This window comes from Cololabis saira, chromosome 6 (genome assembly GCF_033807715.1).
Source record: "Cololabis saira isolate AMF1-May2022 chromosome 6, fColSai1.1, whole genome shotgun sequence".
Lineage (NCBI taxonomy): Eukaryota > Metazoa > Chordata > Actinopteri > Beloniformes > Belonidae > Cololabis > Cololabis saira.
In genome coordinates, this window is record NC_084592.1 from 8,130,273 (window position 1) to 8,148,270 (window position 17,998).

Here is a 17,998-nt window from a genome sequence, read left to right on the forward strand (position 1 = left end):
TCAGGTCCTGGATAATTATGCCCTCCATTTACTGGTGGACCAGAGGCTTTTGACGACTTTAAAAACCTCAGATACGAGTCTCATTCCCATGTTTTGATGATCTCGCTTGCACAGAGCGTCAAGCTGTGATTTTCTGAGAAAGTAAGAAACAGCCGACGCAACTCTGCTCACAAGCCGGAACAGATGGAGACAGACGAGTGTGGTAAATGAAGGATGGTTTATTAGAAAATGTGACGAGGGATACAGGAGCAAGAAATCAAGAGAAGTACAGTCATCTGAATAAACCATATAAAGCATGACTTCGTGTTTGCCAAAAAAACCCAGAACAGAGCAAATGGGTGTGCAGGCCTCAACTGTTGAAAATGGCAGCGGGAGCATCGTGATCTGGGCTTATTTCACAGCCAGAAGAAACCAGGAGGTGCAGCCGTCGAGTCCAATCCTCCGTTGACCAAAGCCCCCCTGGGTCAAATGTGAGGTCAACCATCTGATGGATGAAACTGAAGTTTGACGATTCAAGAATAAAAATTCCTGCACAATAATATGTCAAATGGAAAACACTGACTTTCAGTTATTGCTGCTAAATGTGGCCCCACAAGCCAACGGACCACACCCACACACCGCTATCACACCGCTATCAGGCCGCTATCACGCCGCTATCAGGCCTCTATCAGGCCTCTATCAAGCCGCTTCCTAATGGCATTTTAGTTCTTGATATAAAATACGCCTGCTGTTGTAGACGGAGGGTTCACTTCCTTTTTCTCACGTGACAGTAAAACCTTGAGAAATCAACATATTTGTCACGACATGAGGCAGGTTAGCTTGATTTATTTGAACGCAGTAAAAGTAACAAATAAGCCAGGACGTCACCAGTGTGCAGAACTGCAAGCTCGGGTTGCCTGAGTTTGAGACGCTACCACAGGAAGAATGTTTTCTACGTGTACAGATTTGTTTTTAAGATTACCTGTGAATCAAAAACAAAAGCTTCTAAATAAAGAAGAAACAACAGCAGCAACTGTGAAGAACAGTTTTCCTCTCCTGTTTGTCCTTTATTTCTTAGATCTTTCCAAGTCAACGCAATCAAATGCTAAAACCTGAAATCTATAGCTTTGTTAGTCTCTCTAGTCTTTGTTAGGTGTACGCTGTGACCGTCGGTGTGTCCTGGTGTCTGGTATGTGTTCTGGATGGGTGCAGGAGTTATGCAGGAATCCTTTGTTGTACGCCAATCCTACGGCGCCCCGACGCAGTTTCTTGTTCATCTGCTGGTGACTGGAAATCCAGTCCAACAGAACCACAGTCATTGCTTGTATTAAAGAGGAGAAGAATGGTGGGGCACACTCTCCAGCTGCCAGGTAGCGGCCCTGCACACGGCTACACGTCATCCAGTAATACATCATACTACTCAGCTAAGATATTAGCTAATGTGAAGCTGCAGTTGGGTCGCTGTGCTCCAACAAAAACATCATGTTTCACAACAACAACTCTTCAGCCTGCAGGTTGGGTTTAGTTTGTAACCTCTGAAGCCGCGGCGGCGCTCCAGCCCATTATAGTTCACGTCATTGTAACGTGAGCACACGTTTGGTGCTTCTCAGTACTCCTTTAGACCTGACACTGTTTATTACTGGATGGACTCTGCGCTGCCGCCCCCCCGGGTTTTCTGAAGAACGGTTTTACGACATCTGTTCGGAACAAACCCGTTTCCGTTAATCTGCTCAATCCAGAGGTTGTGGTTTTCTCAATCGATTATCCCCAACGTTGAATTTTGTTGATAGCTGGACCCGATGCCGATCCTGCGTGATTCCTTAGTGGTCAAGTTGAAAACAGAGAACAATAGTTATTGGGAGAAGTTGTTTTCCCACACATGTTGTGCAGAGATACCGGGGCGATAACGGTGACTCGTGGCGGGCGTCTGCGGCCCGGCCAGCCTATGTGCCACGTTACATTACACTGAGAAGCTTTCATCCAAAGTGACTTACGACTGAGAAAAAACAACCAAGCCACAGTAACGTAGTTTAAAAGCTTAAGATACCAGGTGCTCTAGGAAAAAGAGGGTTTTCGAAGAGCTCCTAGACTTTAGAAACGTCGTAACTCTGCTTCGATACCAAGAATTGGCTAGGTTCTTCTGGCAGAGACTTATTTCCAGGGGCTATGCCCAGCTTACGAAGAAGAAACTGCCTTTGCGTGCCATTGGACAGGCATACTGTCAACTAGAGAACTGGTGACATGACCAGACTAGTATCAACAGAAACAGACCCAAAACAGCGTGCTGTGGAGCAGGAACACCAGGGGATGGCGACTCTCGAGCTGAGCTGTTTTGGGTTGGTTTCCGTGCCGGTGGGTCGGGCTGTGAATGGGAGGCCTACCAAGGCTGACAGCAGGACATGCATCGTCTTGTTTGTCCAATGAGAAAACAAGGAGACAAAGACTGCTCCTTATAGTGTGCACGTTAATATGCACGTGGATAACAGACGCTACAACAGACGCTTCCCGACAAACCTAGCTGCTCCGGCTGTCTTTGCTCGGTCTGAAACAGAAATTTGACACAGCTTCATGTTGAATCTCTGCAGGTAGAAAGCACGCTTTGTTGTTCCCACCGCACACGTCATGTGTCACTTGCATCCATCCAGAGCACCCTGATGCAGAGGAAGTCACTTTATTTCTGTCCAAAATCAACATGCATTTCATGCTTTAACTAGAAGGAACTTGTGTATTTTTGAATCCCCGTTCTGCCATTGGATGTATCAACCAAGCACAAAACACAGTCTGACAAATTTACTAGTTCCTCCCCTTTGAATGTTTGGTGATAATGACTGCACCCAAGTGCGGTACTTCAGATGACAGATATTACTCCTAAATTAGGAGTGCACGCTTGAAACAAGGCAGGAGTCATGGTGATGCTTCTCTGCATTTGGGGGCCTATCTCTGAGGGTAACACACACAGATATCAGCTCTCTTGTCAGCTTATCAAAAACACACGTTACATCACGGCGCTGAACAGCTTCTGCTGCCGAACGAGGGTCAGGAGGAACCGAAACGACCCCCGCAGGTCATCAGGTGCTGATAAAACGGCAGCAGATGAAGCAGATTTCAGATATCCTCCTGAAACAAATCTTCATCCTATCTGTGTAATTCCATCATGCAAAGCCCAGCGTTCGTACAGAGTGAGTCCGTTTATTGTTAAGGCAATCGATTGCTACAAAGGACAGGAAAAGACATGACTTGTGACATGGATTGGAAAATCATTGAGACCGGCTCTGAACAGGTGTCGGCATCGCACGCCCTTTGATCCGGTGTTGAAACTCGTCCTCCTCATAATCTAACTGGTCTCTGCTGACTTTTCTGTAACATGCTACCAAAAAAAAAAGAAAGAGAAATAGAAAACAACCACAACAAATAAATATATCAGATAAATGAGTTTGATTCTGATTCACACTCTGTTTTGTTCACTCTTCTTTTGTTTCAGCAGGCATGCGGTGATTAGGTAACGTTTGATAAAATATTATAAACAAAATATGTACACTTGGTAATATAGTTGTCTAAAACCATTCTCTCAATAAGTGTGGAGTTACTGTAAACATGCACTCATTTACCACCGAGTTGTCTTGGCCCCAGGCTCCAAACCTGCACGAGGGATCCGTGATATTGACCCGGGACGTTCCAGCCTCACATTTAAACTTAAACAACAGAGATGGATTATAACGACAGGTGAGCTCCATCCCAGTGACCTGAATGAAGCCGATACATGCTTCACATAGTCTGTTTTTGTGGTGCCTGGATGCCAAGGTGACGACTCGGTGTGTTTTAAAGGGAATCAGGGTGTAAAGGTGCCGATGCCGCCAACGAACCCCAACTAGAGCTCAGTTTGCACCGCAAGACAGTTTTCCACAAACATCCGGCTCATATCACATGCCAACGATTTCCCTTCAGAGTATCTGTGTTTAGTTGTTGCTAATTTCAGCGCGGACCGGCTCTATTGCGACGATGAAGACACTCGTCGGAGGAAGATGCTAGGGGACGGGCCGAGACAGAAAGGATCCACTATTGTGACCCATAAAGGGAAAAGCGGAAGGAAGGAAGGAAGTGAAATGCAGAAATACATTAAGAAATGAGCTGAAGCTTTTATTTTTGGTTGCTAAATAACCAGCTTTGGGCCGTCCAGTCTCGTAAAACCGGGTTCTGCCATGTGTGGCAGTAGCGAGCAACACAATGACCTCAGTACAACCTGATGGCATGAATAAGTCGTGCGGTTTGTGGGCGTACTCATGCAGGTAGCAAGGGTGGATTGAAGTCTCAGGATGATGACAATGACACCACGGGAAATAAAGTTAAGTTATCACGGCGTCATTTCAACCGATCTGGACTATGTCCCGCCCACTCAACTGTTGCGCCGCTGATTTGACTTGTTTTAGAATTGCAACCGCAAAAAAAAAAAGAAAAAAAAGCTGAACATTAAAGGACAGCTCAGAAATGGAGATGATTTTATATATAATGGTGACAAAAGAAAAACGATTGCACTCCCCGTTTTGATTTCGTGGTTACAGATTCTGCGTTCTGATTCTCAGATTTTGGGTTTTGATTCACAACACATTCACCGTAGGACTGAGGAGGAGGGACTGTGTGTGTTCTCGTTTTCTGTGCGAGGGTAGACCAACTCACCTTACGCAGCTATACTGACCCCATTTCGCCTGAAGTGTGGAGCATGAAGCTCATTTTTGGCTTCACATGACACGTTGCTCCTTTAAAACAGAGACGGATATGTCCTGAGTCGGGCGCTGCACTGGCTCTGACCTCTTTAAGGCAGAGAAACTTTCTGAATTGAAGTCCTATCCTGTTTGATTTAAGATGATGCGTCATCTTTGGCAGCGTTTTGAAGGTCAGATGAGTTAACCAATGAGCGAACGAAGTGTTCTCCTCTTGTCGCCCAGACCTAAGCTTTACTTGTCACTTCTGGCTCCAAAAAGACGAAGACGACGACGGCTGAATGCTGAATTGGACGCTTCGGACTGCAGGTCACAACCGGTCGCTGATGCCGGAACGGCTTTAACTGTCTCTTCTGTAAAGTCTGGGTCTGTAACATTATGACCTAAAACACAATGAGCTCCAAAACATCAGTCAGAGTCTGGACGTCTGAGGATGTCTTAACCCGGTTGTCTGGTACTGGGATGCTACTGGGGTGTATGGATTGGGCTTGCCCCTACAGACATCCCGAGACCTTGTAGGACTGGTCTCTTGGCAGTTTAGACTCAGGATGAACGTCTCTTCCATGCGTTCTTGGAGAATGTCTTGAACATTTCTTGCAAGGGCCATTGACTGGCTAAACCTGCCACTGTACGGGAGTCTGCAGGAACATTTAGGTGTGTTTGTGGATGACAAAGGGAACTGCGTTGCCAATGCTAACGCTTTGCTCTCACTTGCATCCGTGCACTCATGTGATAGTTAGTCGACTCTGAACCTCTGAAATCTCTGATGGTGTTAGGGTTAGGGGGAGAGGAAAGTGGATTTCCGAGAGGACGTATGCGCCGTGGAGAGGAAGCGCCGCTGTGCGGTGATTTTACTCGGTCTTCTTGACCGGACTTCAGATCCTGCTTGAAGCGTTTGAGACGAGACCTAATGTTTCGAGATCACATGACAATCTCTATGTCGGAGGAGATTGGATGTCTAAGGATGTCTAAACTGAATCTCTCCTTGCATTTGGTTTAAATCTCCCCTGAATTGTTTCTCCAAAGCTTCTACGCTGTAACGGAATGTCGACGCATTAACCGGAGCCCGCCCATGGCGTTTTATGTTGAAAATAAGAAGGAAAAGTATATGGTCGAGCGCTAAAATGGACTTGATGTGCATCTTGTGGGAGGCTTCAAAACGGCGCTGCGGCACCGGAGTGTCCGGGATTCACCTGAGGTTTTACGGTCGTGGCGGATTGATGTTCATGATTCGATATGTAGCCTGCAAGATTATTCTGCCTCTGATTTCATGTCTTCAACAGCTAAGCCAAGCCGAGGGATGAAAGGAACTAGAAATATAAGGGAAATCGAGTTGGATATGATATAATTAGACAAAGTGGAAAACTGCCTTCAGAGAGCGACTGCAGCACCAGTGAAGGACACCGATCTGAACCTAATATTCTACATTATTAACAACCATATATTAAAAACACATTCATGTGTACAGTATATGAGAGCTACACCTACTTTCCAGAAATATACATATACTCTGTCTGCACATACTCAAGATTATAGTTTGTGGGGACTGTAATATGCATACATTCTTCATGAATACTGAACTGAGCTCCACTGCATCTATTCTTCTACTTTTCTGACCATCCCGTTTTATTTGGGATCATTAAACAGCTGATGATGCACCTTGCAAGAGGGTGGTGTTTTTTCTTTTCTTCCTCCCGTCTCTTCAGTAGCACATCTGACATAGTGAGTCAATGTTTGACACAGTAAATGAGGGTTGGGCTTCAGTGACGGAGTGATGGTTCCTCCCTGAAATAGACGGATAAATTTGGTTCCCCCGTCGTGGCCGAGGTAAATAAAGAACTTTGCTCTTGTACCCTCGAAGGGATGCGTTTCGATCCTTGAGTTCGCCGTGTTGTGCTGATCTCTCCACAGGAGCCGTTTCTGATCACATCTGGATGTTGGAGCTGAAACGCCGCAGAAGAGTCTCTTCAGGAAGCAAAGAGGAACAAATGGCCATCTAATCTTTACTCTCCATCTAGACTTCAGTCAGTTTAGAAAGCGAGAGCCGGACATACACTTCCTTTGCCTGAAGCCTGCCGCCGGATCATCTGCACAGTCTGGAAATGCAGTTCAAATTATGTCTTTATCTTTGCAGGCCAGAGACGCTACGGGGCTCAAATGCCTGCGTGTTTCCACCCATTCCAGGCCAGTGTTGTACCCTGATGCTATCAACCCGCAAACGCGCTCAGTTAATAATGCAACATGCCTCTCGTCTGCTGGCGTGTCGCGAGTCTGCGGAGACGCCCAGCAGCAAGTGCTCTTACAAGCGGCAGCCGTTTCATTATTCATACAGGTGTTTGAAGTCAAGAGGAGGATCTCCGTCCGTTTACTCACCAGCCCTCCAACCCGTACCGTGTTTCTGAGTGTAACGGCTCCCGCTACAATAGGTCCATCCTCACAACATCGCCACTCCCGAGGAGCACTTAGCTGGCAGTGCGGTACTGGTTTCAGGGGGTGGTCTCTGAGTTTCCCATGTCAGGGCTGGGGACGGGTGGGCGGCTTGAACTGAGGAAGTTTGGCGACTTGGGGATGACGGTTACCAAGCAACCGCAGCAGCCTCCTTTGGGATTGATTTGTCTGTAGGCATCAAAACTCCAGGAATGTGAATGAACTCCTCGCAGCGCACCGGCCGTCTGATGGAGCCGCTGGCAACGGCGGGAGGTTTGTCTGTGTGTGTGTCTGTGTGTGTGTGTGTTTGCGTGTGTGTGCGTGCGTGTAGTGGTACTAAATAAGTGTGTGTTCCTGTGTTTTGTGCGCTCGAGTCCTAGTCGCAGCTGCGGTTGCGTTTCTTGAAGAAGAAGAAGGGAGTCTTCTGAGGAGGGCCCAGTAAGATGGGGACCTGGTTCTTGTGAGTGATCCTCACCTGGAAAAAAAGAAAAGAAAATCACAGACGCGGAAATCACGACTTCTACGAGAATAAATGGGTCTGATCATCTGAGAGGTTTTACAAAGCTGACAGCCATCACTTCCTGGCTTTTCATGGCTAAATCATTTATTGAATCCCTGCAACTCACTGAAAACAGACAGCTTTCTCGAAGAAAGCGATCTGACTTCATTCAGAGAGATGAATAATGTTGTCGAGCTGAAATGGTTGGAGTTCAAGGTTGAGGATGTGCAGAGGAGGTGGCTGAATGAAAAGCATCAGGAAATGAGACGGGACACGACAAAAGCAGAGGAACATTCAGTTTAGTGAGGCTCACAGCCAATGTTATTATCCTGGAAGAATGAGAGCCTGCCCACCACCTCCCAGACGATGCTTAGAGGCCCCAAAAACTGCTTCCTTGGTAAGTCCAGCTACCTGGACCTTGACTACACACTACTTGATGGCTCCTAGTCTGAACAATCCACAAACCATTCGTGCATTTATTTTATTTTATTTGCTTGTCTAAACAGTAAAAATGTGAATACTTTAGTTCTTTCATTATTTGGCTGTTGGCTCTTTTAAAGGTGCCGTGGGTTATGCAGCCAAAGCTTCAGGATCCACATCGCCAACCTTTCCCTGATGACGATGTTAAGTAAGCTTAAATTATGAGCTTTGTTTATAAACACATGTTAAATGAGGTCAAAAAGCTTAAAAAGGTTAAACATGGGTAGTGCTGAGCAGGATCATCATCGTCATCATCATGCTTATCATCTTTTCTGTTCTTCTGTTTGGTCATACATGCCAAACCGCTGTTGCCTCCTGATTCATTGCCTCCCTCAGGTCCTCCTGCTCCATTCACCTCATCCTCTCAGGGCTATATTGGCACGCAACTGGTACAACATCAAATTGGAGGAGGTGATGCTGACGCTGGAGGACTGCTGGGACCCATTCTCCTTGAGTCTTGAGGTGAATACTGACGGGTTCCTCCTCTGAACCTTATTATCATATATAAATTCCCCAAAACGCTGCCAAATTGCAATCATCATCATATGCAGTAGTTAGCAGTGAGTAGCAAACTTACTGGTAGCAGTAAGTTTGAAACAAGCTAACCTAATTTCCATGGTCGCCTGGAACACGTTGAATACGTCTATACATGCCAATATGCGTTGGAGATAAGTTCCATATAAATTACACACAGGCTTATCGCCTTTACTCTGGGGTTGGAAGTACATTCTGGCAGAGGTGGGTAGTAACGAGTTACATTTACTCCGTTACATTTACTTGAGTAAGTTTTGGGAAATGTTGTACTTTTAGGAGTAGTTTTGAATCACTATACTTTTTACTTTTACTTGAGTAGATTTGTGAAGAAGAAACTGTTACTCTTACTCCGCTACATTAGGCTACGTTGAGCTGTTCCTTTTCTTTTATCCCTTTTATCCGCATACGCATCAATCTCATGACATCACTGAGTGATTCTTTGGGAAAAATGTTTGTTTTTGCATGTTTTGTCACATTTACACAGACTCAAACACACACAGAGTTTCTATGAGTTCATGTTTGTTCTAGTTCTGCCTGGTTAAAAAAGAAAAGTACAAAGGCTTGAAATTTTGTGCTACTTGTGCTTAATTTATTTTTTTATTCTGTTATTATTTTATTTATTAAAGTACTTGAATTTACTTTAAGATTATTTTAATTTAAGCTATTTTTTATTATTTTTAATTTATTTTATTATTTTATTGATTTAATTTGCCTGAAGATGATTATTTTGTACTTTTGTCTGTTTGTAGTAGTTTTTTCACCAAGTACTTTTTTACTTTTACTCAAGTAATTATTTGGATGACTACTTTTTACTTCTACTTGAGTCATATTATTCTGAAGTAACAGTACTTTTACTTGAGTACAATTTTTGGTTTATCTACCCACCTCTGCATTCTGGGTACATTAGACATTATCTTGATGTATTCTGACTCATGATCTTGCTTGAAACACGTGTATTATGAATGAAAAATGGCACTTGGTTCTAGAAAACAGTGTGAAGAGTCTCTGGTGGAGGAAATATGTTTGAGACTGTTGTGAGGAAAGATGCTGCAGAGGCGGCTGCGACTCTCACCGTGCAGGGGGGCTGCATCCAGGGCTCCCCGTCTATCTGCATGGGCAGCCGCCGGGAGGTCCTGGAAAGAGACAGCAGAGAGATAAAGGATGAGAAGTTGGGGGCGGGGAGCAGATGTTGGGCGAGGGGGCAGGAGGTTGCGAAGGTTAGATCTCACACACCTCTGAGCCACGAGAGGTCTGGTAACACAGTCCCAGGACTGGGTCAGACACTGCTGCCTTTGTTCCCATGAGACCAGTTCCCAGACAGGCCCCCCACTCTTTAAACTCACAGAACCACAGTGCACACACACACATGCTCACACACACAGAGCCAAAGTTGGTTTAAGACTTTCATGCTTGCCCCTGCGGCTGCAAAAACACAGTATGGGAGAATGACCGTGATGAATGCTCCTTTAATTCTGTTTGAGGAAAATATTAGGGGCAAGTTTCTTTACAAGTGAGAGGGCAGCTTGTAAATGTCACCTCTTTGCTTTGGTAACTGACACAGAGGAGCTTTAATGGTCTGAGTCCGACAAGAGCAGCAAACAGCTGAAGTAATGCTACTTTCTTTTAGAAAGATGAATAGCTTCCCTTTTTGCAGACCTTTAACAGAATCTCAAACACGGTTGTTATATCTGAGTCATTGTGTAGCTGTTTTGGTCAATATTTGGCTTTTGGACATTTCTAAGTAAGTTATGAGTTTTTTAGATACAGCCACAGGGATGAAGGCTTCATCATCTTCAATTTAAACTGCCTCAAACTGAACTATTGATCATTCCAGCCAACCAGTGCATGCATCATAATGTCGCTGCGTTTGTGTGGCATTTCCTGACTGATAACTACTTGACCTTCACAGCATCTTCTTTTTCGTTTATGTGTCTTTGTGATTTCCAAACAGCAAACAAAAATTATATTTTTCAGAATGTCACCCGACTCTGAGGCTGGAAATTATCACCGACCAAACATCTTATTGTGTTAATTTGTATAGTCACAGTTCAGTTTGCTCGATGTATCAGCATCTGTGGAGGATGGATTCAGTAAAAGATGAAATAAAAAATAACCCTGACATTTTTGACATTCCAATAACTGACAGCTTCACAGCGACATTTTATGTCAGACAAATTAGGTTACCATGGCAACGTGTTACATCTACATTGCATCTTCTTTTGCACCATTAACTAACAACAACAACAAAACAAAAAACACACCACCCAAGAGCTGTCACTGTCTTTCTCTTAACATAAAAATTAGTTGATTCACACCAGCAGTTAAAAGACGTACGGGACCGCAGGAAAACCCAGGCGAATTAAAACTTGGATGGTATATAGGACGAGCACGGTGCCACTATGATTCAGAATCAAATAAAGTTAATCACTTTTGTTTGGACAAATAAACTGTAACTGGAAACAATTAAAGCCTAAAAGTCCTCCAATGCCCACATTCATGCTGATGATGTCCAGGGAAACTCAGCGCTTTGGGAAATATCTGCCATGGAGGCGGTTAGATGATGAGGAGGATAACCCAGACATCATGAAGAACGTACAGCCCTTTTGAGATGATTGTGCAAGTTAAGATGGCTTTTTCATTACTGTTTTATAAAAAAAGTAAGCACAAATTATCAAATTAAATGATTTAATTTGGCCATACAACTTTATTAGCAGTTATATGATGCAAGTGGCTGGTAAATATGTCACTGGAAAATGGAAATTAATCATTTTCAACTCTTGGTATTGACCATGGTAATCTCTCACACGCCTCACTACTGCCTGAATTAAATTCTAGTCACAAATGTTGCCTACAAAGTGGCTTCTGGGTAAGGCATACAGTTATTCTGGAATACTGTGGTCCTTTCAAGAACATCACTTGGTACCACTAACCCTACGCACATGGCAGTCTCATCTCACAATGGCTCGGGATGGCTGTGACGTAAGTTCAAAATGGTTTGTTGGGCTGCCGCAAGTCTGGATTTATGGCCCAATTTCACGCATATGCTGTCCATGGTCCTGAAAGAACTACAAACTCTGAAGCTCAACAATATTTTTTTTTCATTTTTTTGTCAGAGGACAGTGATGTGAGCTGAATATAAGGCTACATAATTAATGATAGTCTTTAGCAAAGGATAAGAACTTAACTTGCGTCTCAGTTTTGCATATCTGGTCACTAGAACTGGTCATCTAGAACTGGGAACCAAATCCAAATGTTTCTCAGCCTGCAAGTCAGTTCAAAGCTCCAACATTTCCCTTAGTAAACCATACAGCCGAGTTAAATAATTTATTAGCAACAGGCAAGTTATTGTTTGGGTTCTGCAGGGATTTTCTAATGCAAAAAAACACTCGACAGGGATACATTTTTTATCCTGCATGTACAGGAGATGGATGCATTCTGTGCCCAACTGCAGCTTTCGGTTGGTTTAACCAGTGGAAAGATAAAGGAGGAGAGGGTGGTGTCACGAAACAGACGAAAGGAAGGGCAGAGGACTGAGATCAGAAGGTGACAGGTTGGAGGAGGAGGGTTTTGTTCAGAGGGGAAAAGATGGAGGAATCAGCTGACCTGATGGTGACACTGGCGCACTGAGCCAGCCGGCGTCCTGCACTCTTCAGCCCCGTGTAGATCTGCCCCATCTCTATTGCCCCTTCCAGGCCAACCACCTCCAACAGCTGGTCACTGAAGTCTGCATGGTGACACACATAGACAAATGCACAAGTTATCACTGTTTGGGACATAAATGTCTCCCTGTTAAGCCCACATCCATATGAATTAAGTCAGTGAAGAGTGAAAAACACTTCAGAGAGTCTGAATATTACTTGGAAAGACCAGGGGGTCATACATACGATCTGTAATAATACCCTGAATGGCAAGGTTGGGTACCTGATACTGCATTATAGACACTTCATAAATCTGACTGAACTTTCTAAGTGATAGGTACCAATTCTGCTCAGCTTGAAGGTGGGAACATCAAAATATATAACAGATCATAAAGATTGAACCGAACATGAGAGACCCACCATAACTGCAATTTATCCAAATACCATTTTTCTTTATTTTTTGTGCATTTTATACCCACCTGATTTTCCTTTTCTGGTACCTAAACCATCTGTGGGACGTAAACTTATTTGTAATGTGATTCTGCTCAAGGATAAAACACAATCCATGACAAAAAAGTGGATTGCATGCTAAGATCCCCCTAAAATCTACAGTTCTATATTTGGTAAGCGTGGTACAAAAACAACTGACCAGAGATCTGTACTATGAATGAAATTCAACATATCCAGGATAGCATTTGTTCATCTGGCCTGGTTAAACCCAGCACCTGAGATCGAGTCTGATGCCAGGTCATCTCTGTAAAGGAACGTTCACACCGCAAACCTTTATGCCCAAAGGTTAATGTTAAATGTTAGTCAGCAAATGTCCACTGACTTCCACTTGGAAAGGTCTAGAAATGATCCAGTTCGGTACCAGCTGCTTCAGCTTAACCACAGGGGAGTTGCAGAGCTGCCGGTGAACATTTGCAGCAGTTTCTTTGCTATGTCGTTTGCAGCTTGTTCAGAATGCTGCTGCTCGTCTGCTGACAAGAACGTGGAAGCGCGACCACATCACACCTGTCCTGTATTCCTTACACCCCAGTTGAATTTAGAATCCATTTTAAGCTCTAGTTTGTTTTTAGTGCAATAAACAGCCTTGCGCCCTCACGTCATGTTTTAAATTTACATTAACCCAGTAGAACCAGCGCTTGTCAGGTTCACGGATGAGGGTGAAAAGCCGGGTGATCGATCTTTTGCAGAAGCTGGTTTGAAATGGCTTGTCCACTGAGTCACGGACCAAAATCTGTTCAAATCCATTGCATTTGGCACATACGAGCACTTTAAAAAAAAGTGTTTTGTGATTATTTTTGATGTATTTTTGATTGTGAAGTACTTTGCTTAACCCTGTTTTTTTTTTTAAACCTGCTATGCAAATAAAGATTGATTGATTGAAGCATACGTAACCCCCTCGAGCCACCTGGGTACGACCTGAAACACCCTCCTGAACCTGTGAAGGTGAACTGGAAGTCAAGCTGCGCTGCTAAATCATTTGCCATACTGAATCGGCAGACAGGTGCTTCTGTTGTGTGGACTACAGAACACACTCAGCTGCTATTTGCTCTGAAAGAAGAAGCAGAATCTCATCCGTGAAGGCTGGTGGGTGGATTTGAGGCACAGTGGTGTAAGACTGCCTCGCCCTGAACTTCACTTCCTTTCTCTTTGTCTTTCTAAGACATGAGACATGTCATGACAAGCTCAGTCTGACTTCCACCTGCTGAAATAAAGACTCAGCAGAGCGGGTTGAAGTGCCCACTGTTGTTCTGAGGCTTTACACTGAGTTTCTCCTTTGTGTTTCCACTTTGTTTGGCAGGTGTGATGTCTGCCTGTCAACATGCGAAACCCTCTCAAAGGTCACAGATGATGTCATCTGACATTTCACTTTCAGTGCTTTTTAAGCTTATGAATTACCTCACAGTCCGAGTGACCCCCAACAACCTTTACGAATTCTTTCTGAAATTAATGATTAGCGGGGACTCTGATTGCTGCTTCTTCATCACAGCCAGCGTGATAATTTGCGAGGTGAGACAGCGAAACGTGTCGGCGGCATCTCGTCCACAGTAATCAACCGCGGCGGCAAGCAGACCTAGCATTACAGAAACCAAACCGGAGGATTTTAACTCTTATTTATTCACATTTGTTTCTTTAACTTGTCTTTATTTGCATTTCTTCTCCTTCAATGTCTGATTATTCATATCAGTCTGTTGGATCTGATGACTGGGGGATGTGGTGCGGTGCCAGACACAAAAACAGACTCTGAATTGAGTGACGTCTCAGTGCATGTAAACCAATTTTCCATGGCTGATCATGCACATTTAAGCGTTACTCTGAGAGCTGATTAACTTCATCCTGGCGACTGAACAGACACCTAAACGCATCCCAGTCATTTCTGTCTTTGTGTTAAACCTCAAACAGCTCAGCTAATAGCCATGGGTGCGAGTTCCCTGAGAGGTCACATCCATCATGCCCTGCATGCAGCCCAGACAAGCTGTGACCGGCAGCGCCGCCGGTTGTGACTGGATCCACGGCCTCCGTGTGCGTCTGTTACAGAGTAAACAGTGGTAACTCTTTCCCGACCTCATCAGAGCGCGCTCGGCCTGCTGGCTTTGTTTCAAAGCACAAACAGGAAGCAGTTCGTGTGTCTTTGCTTTGCTCCTGAGAGGATGTGCGCCACACACTCAGGACGAGGCTGAGTCATGTCACTTCTTCACGTGAGAAAGAACGCATGTACCGAAACGGAAACGGTATAAACACGAGGAGAATGTGCATCTTGACAGGTTGCATGACACATATGAAACCCTGGCTTTATCTTCTGTCAACTCATAAAGCTGTTTAGTGAAATCCCTGTGGACTGTGGCATGCCTCGCGGTAATGAGTGGAAGCTGTGTAAATGATGCTGCATGGAGCTGAGGCGGTGTTTTCATGCAGGTTTGTGTTACGGGGCTTCATGCAACCTCTCTGGGAGAAGGTTTTCTGCCGCTGAGTCACTGCTGCTCTTTAAATATTTCAGATGACAATCCAGAGTATGGAGAAAACATTTCAAATCACTCACTGACAATATCTTAAGTTCACTCTTCCATAACATGCATTAGTACTGAAATACGGTTTCAAATGTCGTTCATTCTCTGCATGCTGAGATATAAATGTGTAAGAATTCCAGCTTAATTGTAGTTTTGAAGTTGTTTTACATTTAAACAAATAACTGATTACTTTGGCGTTGGGTGGTGGCGTCTGGTTTCTCAGGGTTTTACTTTGATTTTCTAGTTGGCAGGACCTGTGAATGTGTTACAGCCCTTCGGAAGAGCTGGGTAGAGTCGTGACAAAAGTGGTCAAAAGTGGTCCAGTGGACTTGATGTGCTTGATTTATTCTAAACTTTAAACCTCAGTTTAAATACTGAAGACTCAGGGCTGAAATAATCTTTTGGGTCCTGGAAAAAAAATTCCCTTTGAGTTAAAGAAGTGGGTGCTTTTGAGTTTAAGTGGGCCTCATAATTCATATCAGTTTGTGACTGAGGTCGTGCACCGATTCCTCAGTTTTAACTAGTTCGTAATGTTGCAACAGCTTTACACCTGACTCTGCAGCAGGAAAACCTCCATGCACGTGAACACCAACTCTCTACAGGCCTGGATCAAGTCGAAAGCATCCAGCTTTCCTCTTTGAAGCAAATCAGAAAATGGAGTTACTGTAAGCTTAGCAAAGCAGCCTGATGCAGCCATATAGACTCCTGGTTGAAGGCTGCTGGCCAAGGTTACCTGGATGACAGCCAGCTGGACAGCTTTAAGCTCATCAGCTCCTACTTCTTGCAGCAGCCTGGTCCTCGTCCAGGTTGACTAACCACACCCAAACTAACACCAACAGGTAGCCAAGCTTGGTGGAAAATCAACTACCCAACACTGCTCAGTCCCCTACGCCGCTAAACCCAGATATACTTATAGGCAATGTTTTCATCTTGTAGGGGGGAGGATGGAGATTGTTGTTTTCAAAACTCTCAAATGATTTTCCTCCAGAGCAGTCTGGGAGGGCTGACTGACTGCGTGTAGCGATGGCTGGGCTGGACTGTCATAGATGCTCTGCAGGATGAAACAGGAGCTTGGCAGCGTCAGCAGGGGAAGCAGGTAAAGGTGCTGCCTGTGTGAACACGCAAACCCGAGCAACGGGAACATAATGAGAGAGTTTGTGCTGGGGAGCTCCCAAGGGAATGGTGGGAAATTAAAACAAATTAAACCAAAACACCCACCTGAACGATGCTAAAATGCTCTAAAAATAGTTGCTGAGCTGCTTAATGAGTCTCGATGAGCTCAGCATCAAGGTCGAAAAGGCGTCCGGCCATTATTTATTACCACCATAGTCAGTACAACCCGTACGATCAGGCCACCAAACTTCTTGAATATGACTAAATCCTTGTGTAAACCTCCTGAAAACTTTTGACACCCCAGAAAAAGTACCCAGGCCAAAGCCGGACTGTCTCGAAGTCGCGACTAAGTGTTCATCGTCCATCGTCATGGTGCGACTGCAAGCTGCTGCAACTCGCATCATTCTGTCTCTGCACAGCTTTCTGAGAAATAATCGTAATAGGATTGGACATCCATTAAGAAAAAGTGGACAGTTGGGAACTAGGGGATTGGGGGAGGGGATTTAGATACATAGTGGACACAAGCAGCAGATGGGATGTGAGGACTGACGCCGTCAGACATGTTTTAAATCTGTGAAAGTCTGAAGGTTTGAAAAAGAGACGAGGCAAAAACGGTGAGTGTGACATGACCTATTTTAGGATTTTAAAACCCCACTATTTATACATTCCTTTCCTGTTGTACTATGAAACATAAATCCCCCGCCCTCGCACACCCACATAGACACCTCTACTTCCTTCAAACGCCATACATGGACATGACGTCCCGGCCGTGTCCCTGTGTGAGAGCCTGATGGCAGAACTGCTCTGGTTCCCAACTCATCAGATCTCTGCGCTTTGGACTCTGAAGCAGCCACCGCTGTTACTTTCTCAGTGAGGTAGAGCTAAGAATAGATCAGAACAGCCTCTTACATAACGCTGCCACAGTGCATTCTGGGATGGGATGGCACTGCCAAGCAGCGAGCAGCGAGAATCGTTACTGCTGTGCTGCATTATTTCCTTTGCTGTGCAGGAAGCTGAAGTCACTGAGAATCCCTTCAGTCTCCTTAAACAACATTATGTTTTATACTGGGAAAATTCTTATCAAACTCAAACAACAAGACCCAAAAACTGCCAAACTTATAAACTATTAGAACATGGCACCACTTTAAGGGAGAAGCCTCCCCCAGCGATGCAGTGAACAAGCGTTCCTCAGGAGCTGCAAGAAGAACACAACAATGAGTCAAGTTGTGGACCGGTACTTCCAGAAAAAAAGAAGGAATTTTGGCTCTTAGACTGAGCAGCTGAACACCCATGCATCCACCCATGCATCCACCCATGCATCCACCCATGCATCCATCCTCTGCTGCTTATCTGGGACGGGGTCATGGGGAGAAAGATCTCCAGCCCCTCTGCTACTGCAAGAGTGAACCAAGGTGTTTGCAACTCCAGATGTCCAGACCACCTTAACTGGTTTCATTGATGTGGAGGAACAGCAGCTCCACTCTGAGCCCATCCCCGTCCACTCAGCTCCTCCACCTTATCCCTAAAGTTGAGCCCAGCCACCGCTGGAAGTAAGATAACTTCAGCTAACATTGGATTCTCACCTCCTCATCACGT

At 44.7% G+C, this 17,998-nt stretch overlaps 1 protein-coding gene across 3 annotated transcripts in view; it reads right to left on the reverse strand.

Moving 5' to 3' along the window:
• Positions 1-205: 205 nt before the first annotated feature.
• The window catches only part of LOC133445751 (diacylglycerol kinase beta), a 123,317-nt gene continuing 105,524 nt past the window's right edge, over positions 206-17,998 (reverse strand). For all 3 annotated transcript variants that reach the window (XM_061723164.1, XM_061723165.1, XM_061723163.1), the window contains 3 exons: positions 12,241-12,361; positions 9,710-9,770; positions 206-7,599 (listed from right to left, as the gene is read on the reverse strand). In XM_061723164.1, the coding sequence (XP_061579148.1) occupies positions 7,501-7,599; positions 9,710-9,770; positions 12,241-12,361 (281 nt within the window). In that variant the 3' untranslated portion in view covers positions 206-7,500. The remainder of the gene's footprint in view (positions 7,600-9,709; positions 9,771-12,240; positions 12,362-17,998) is intronic.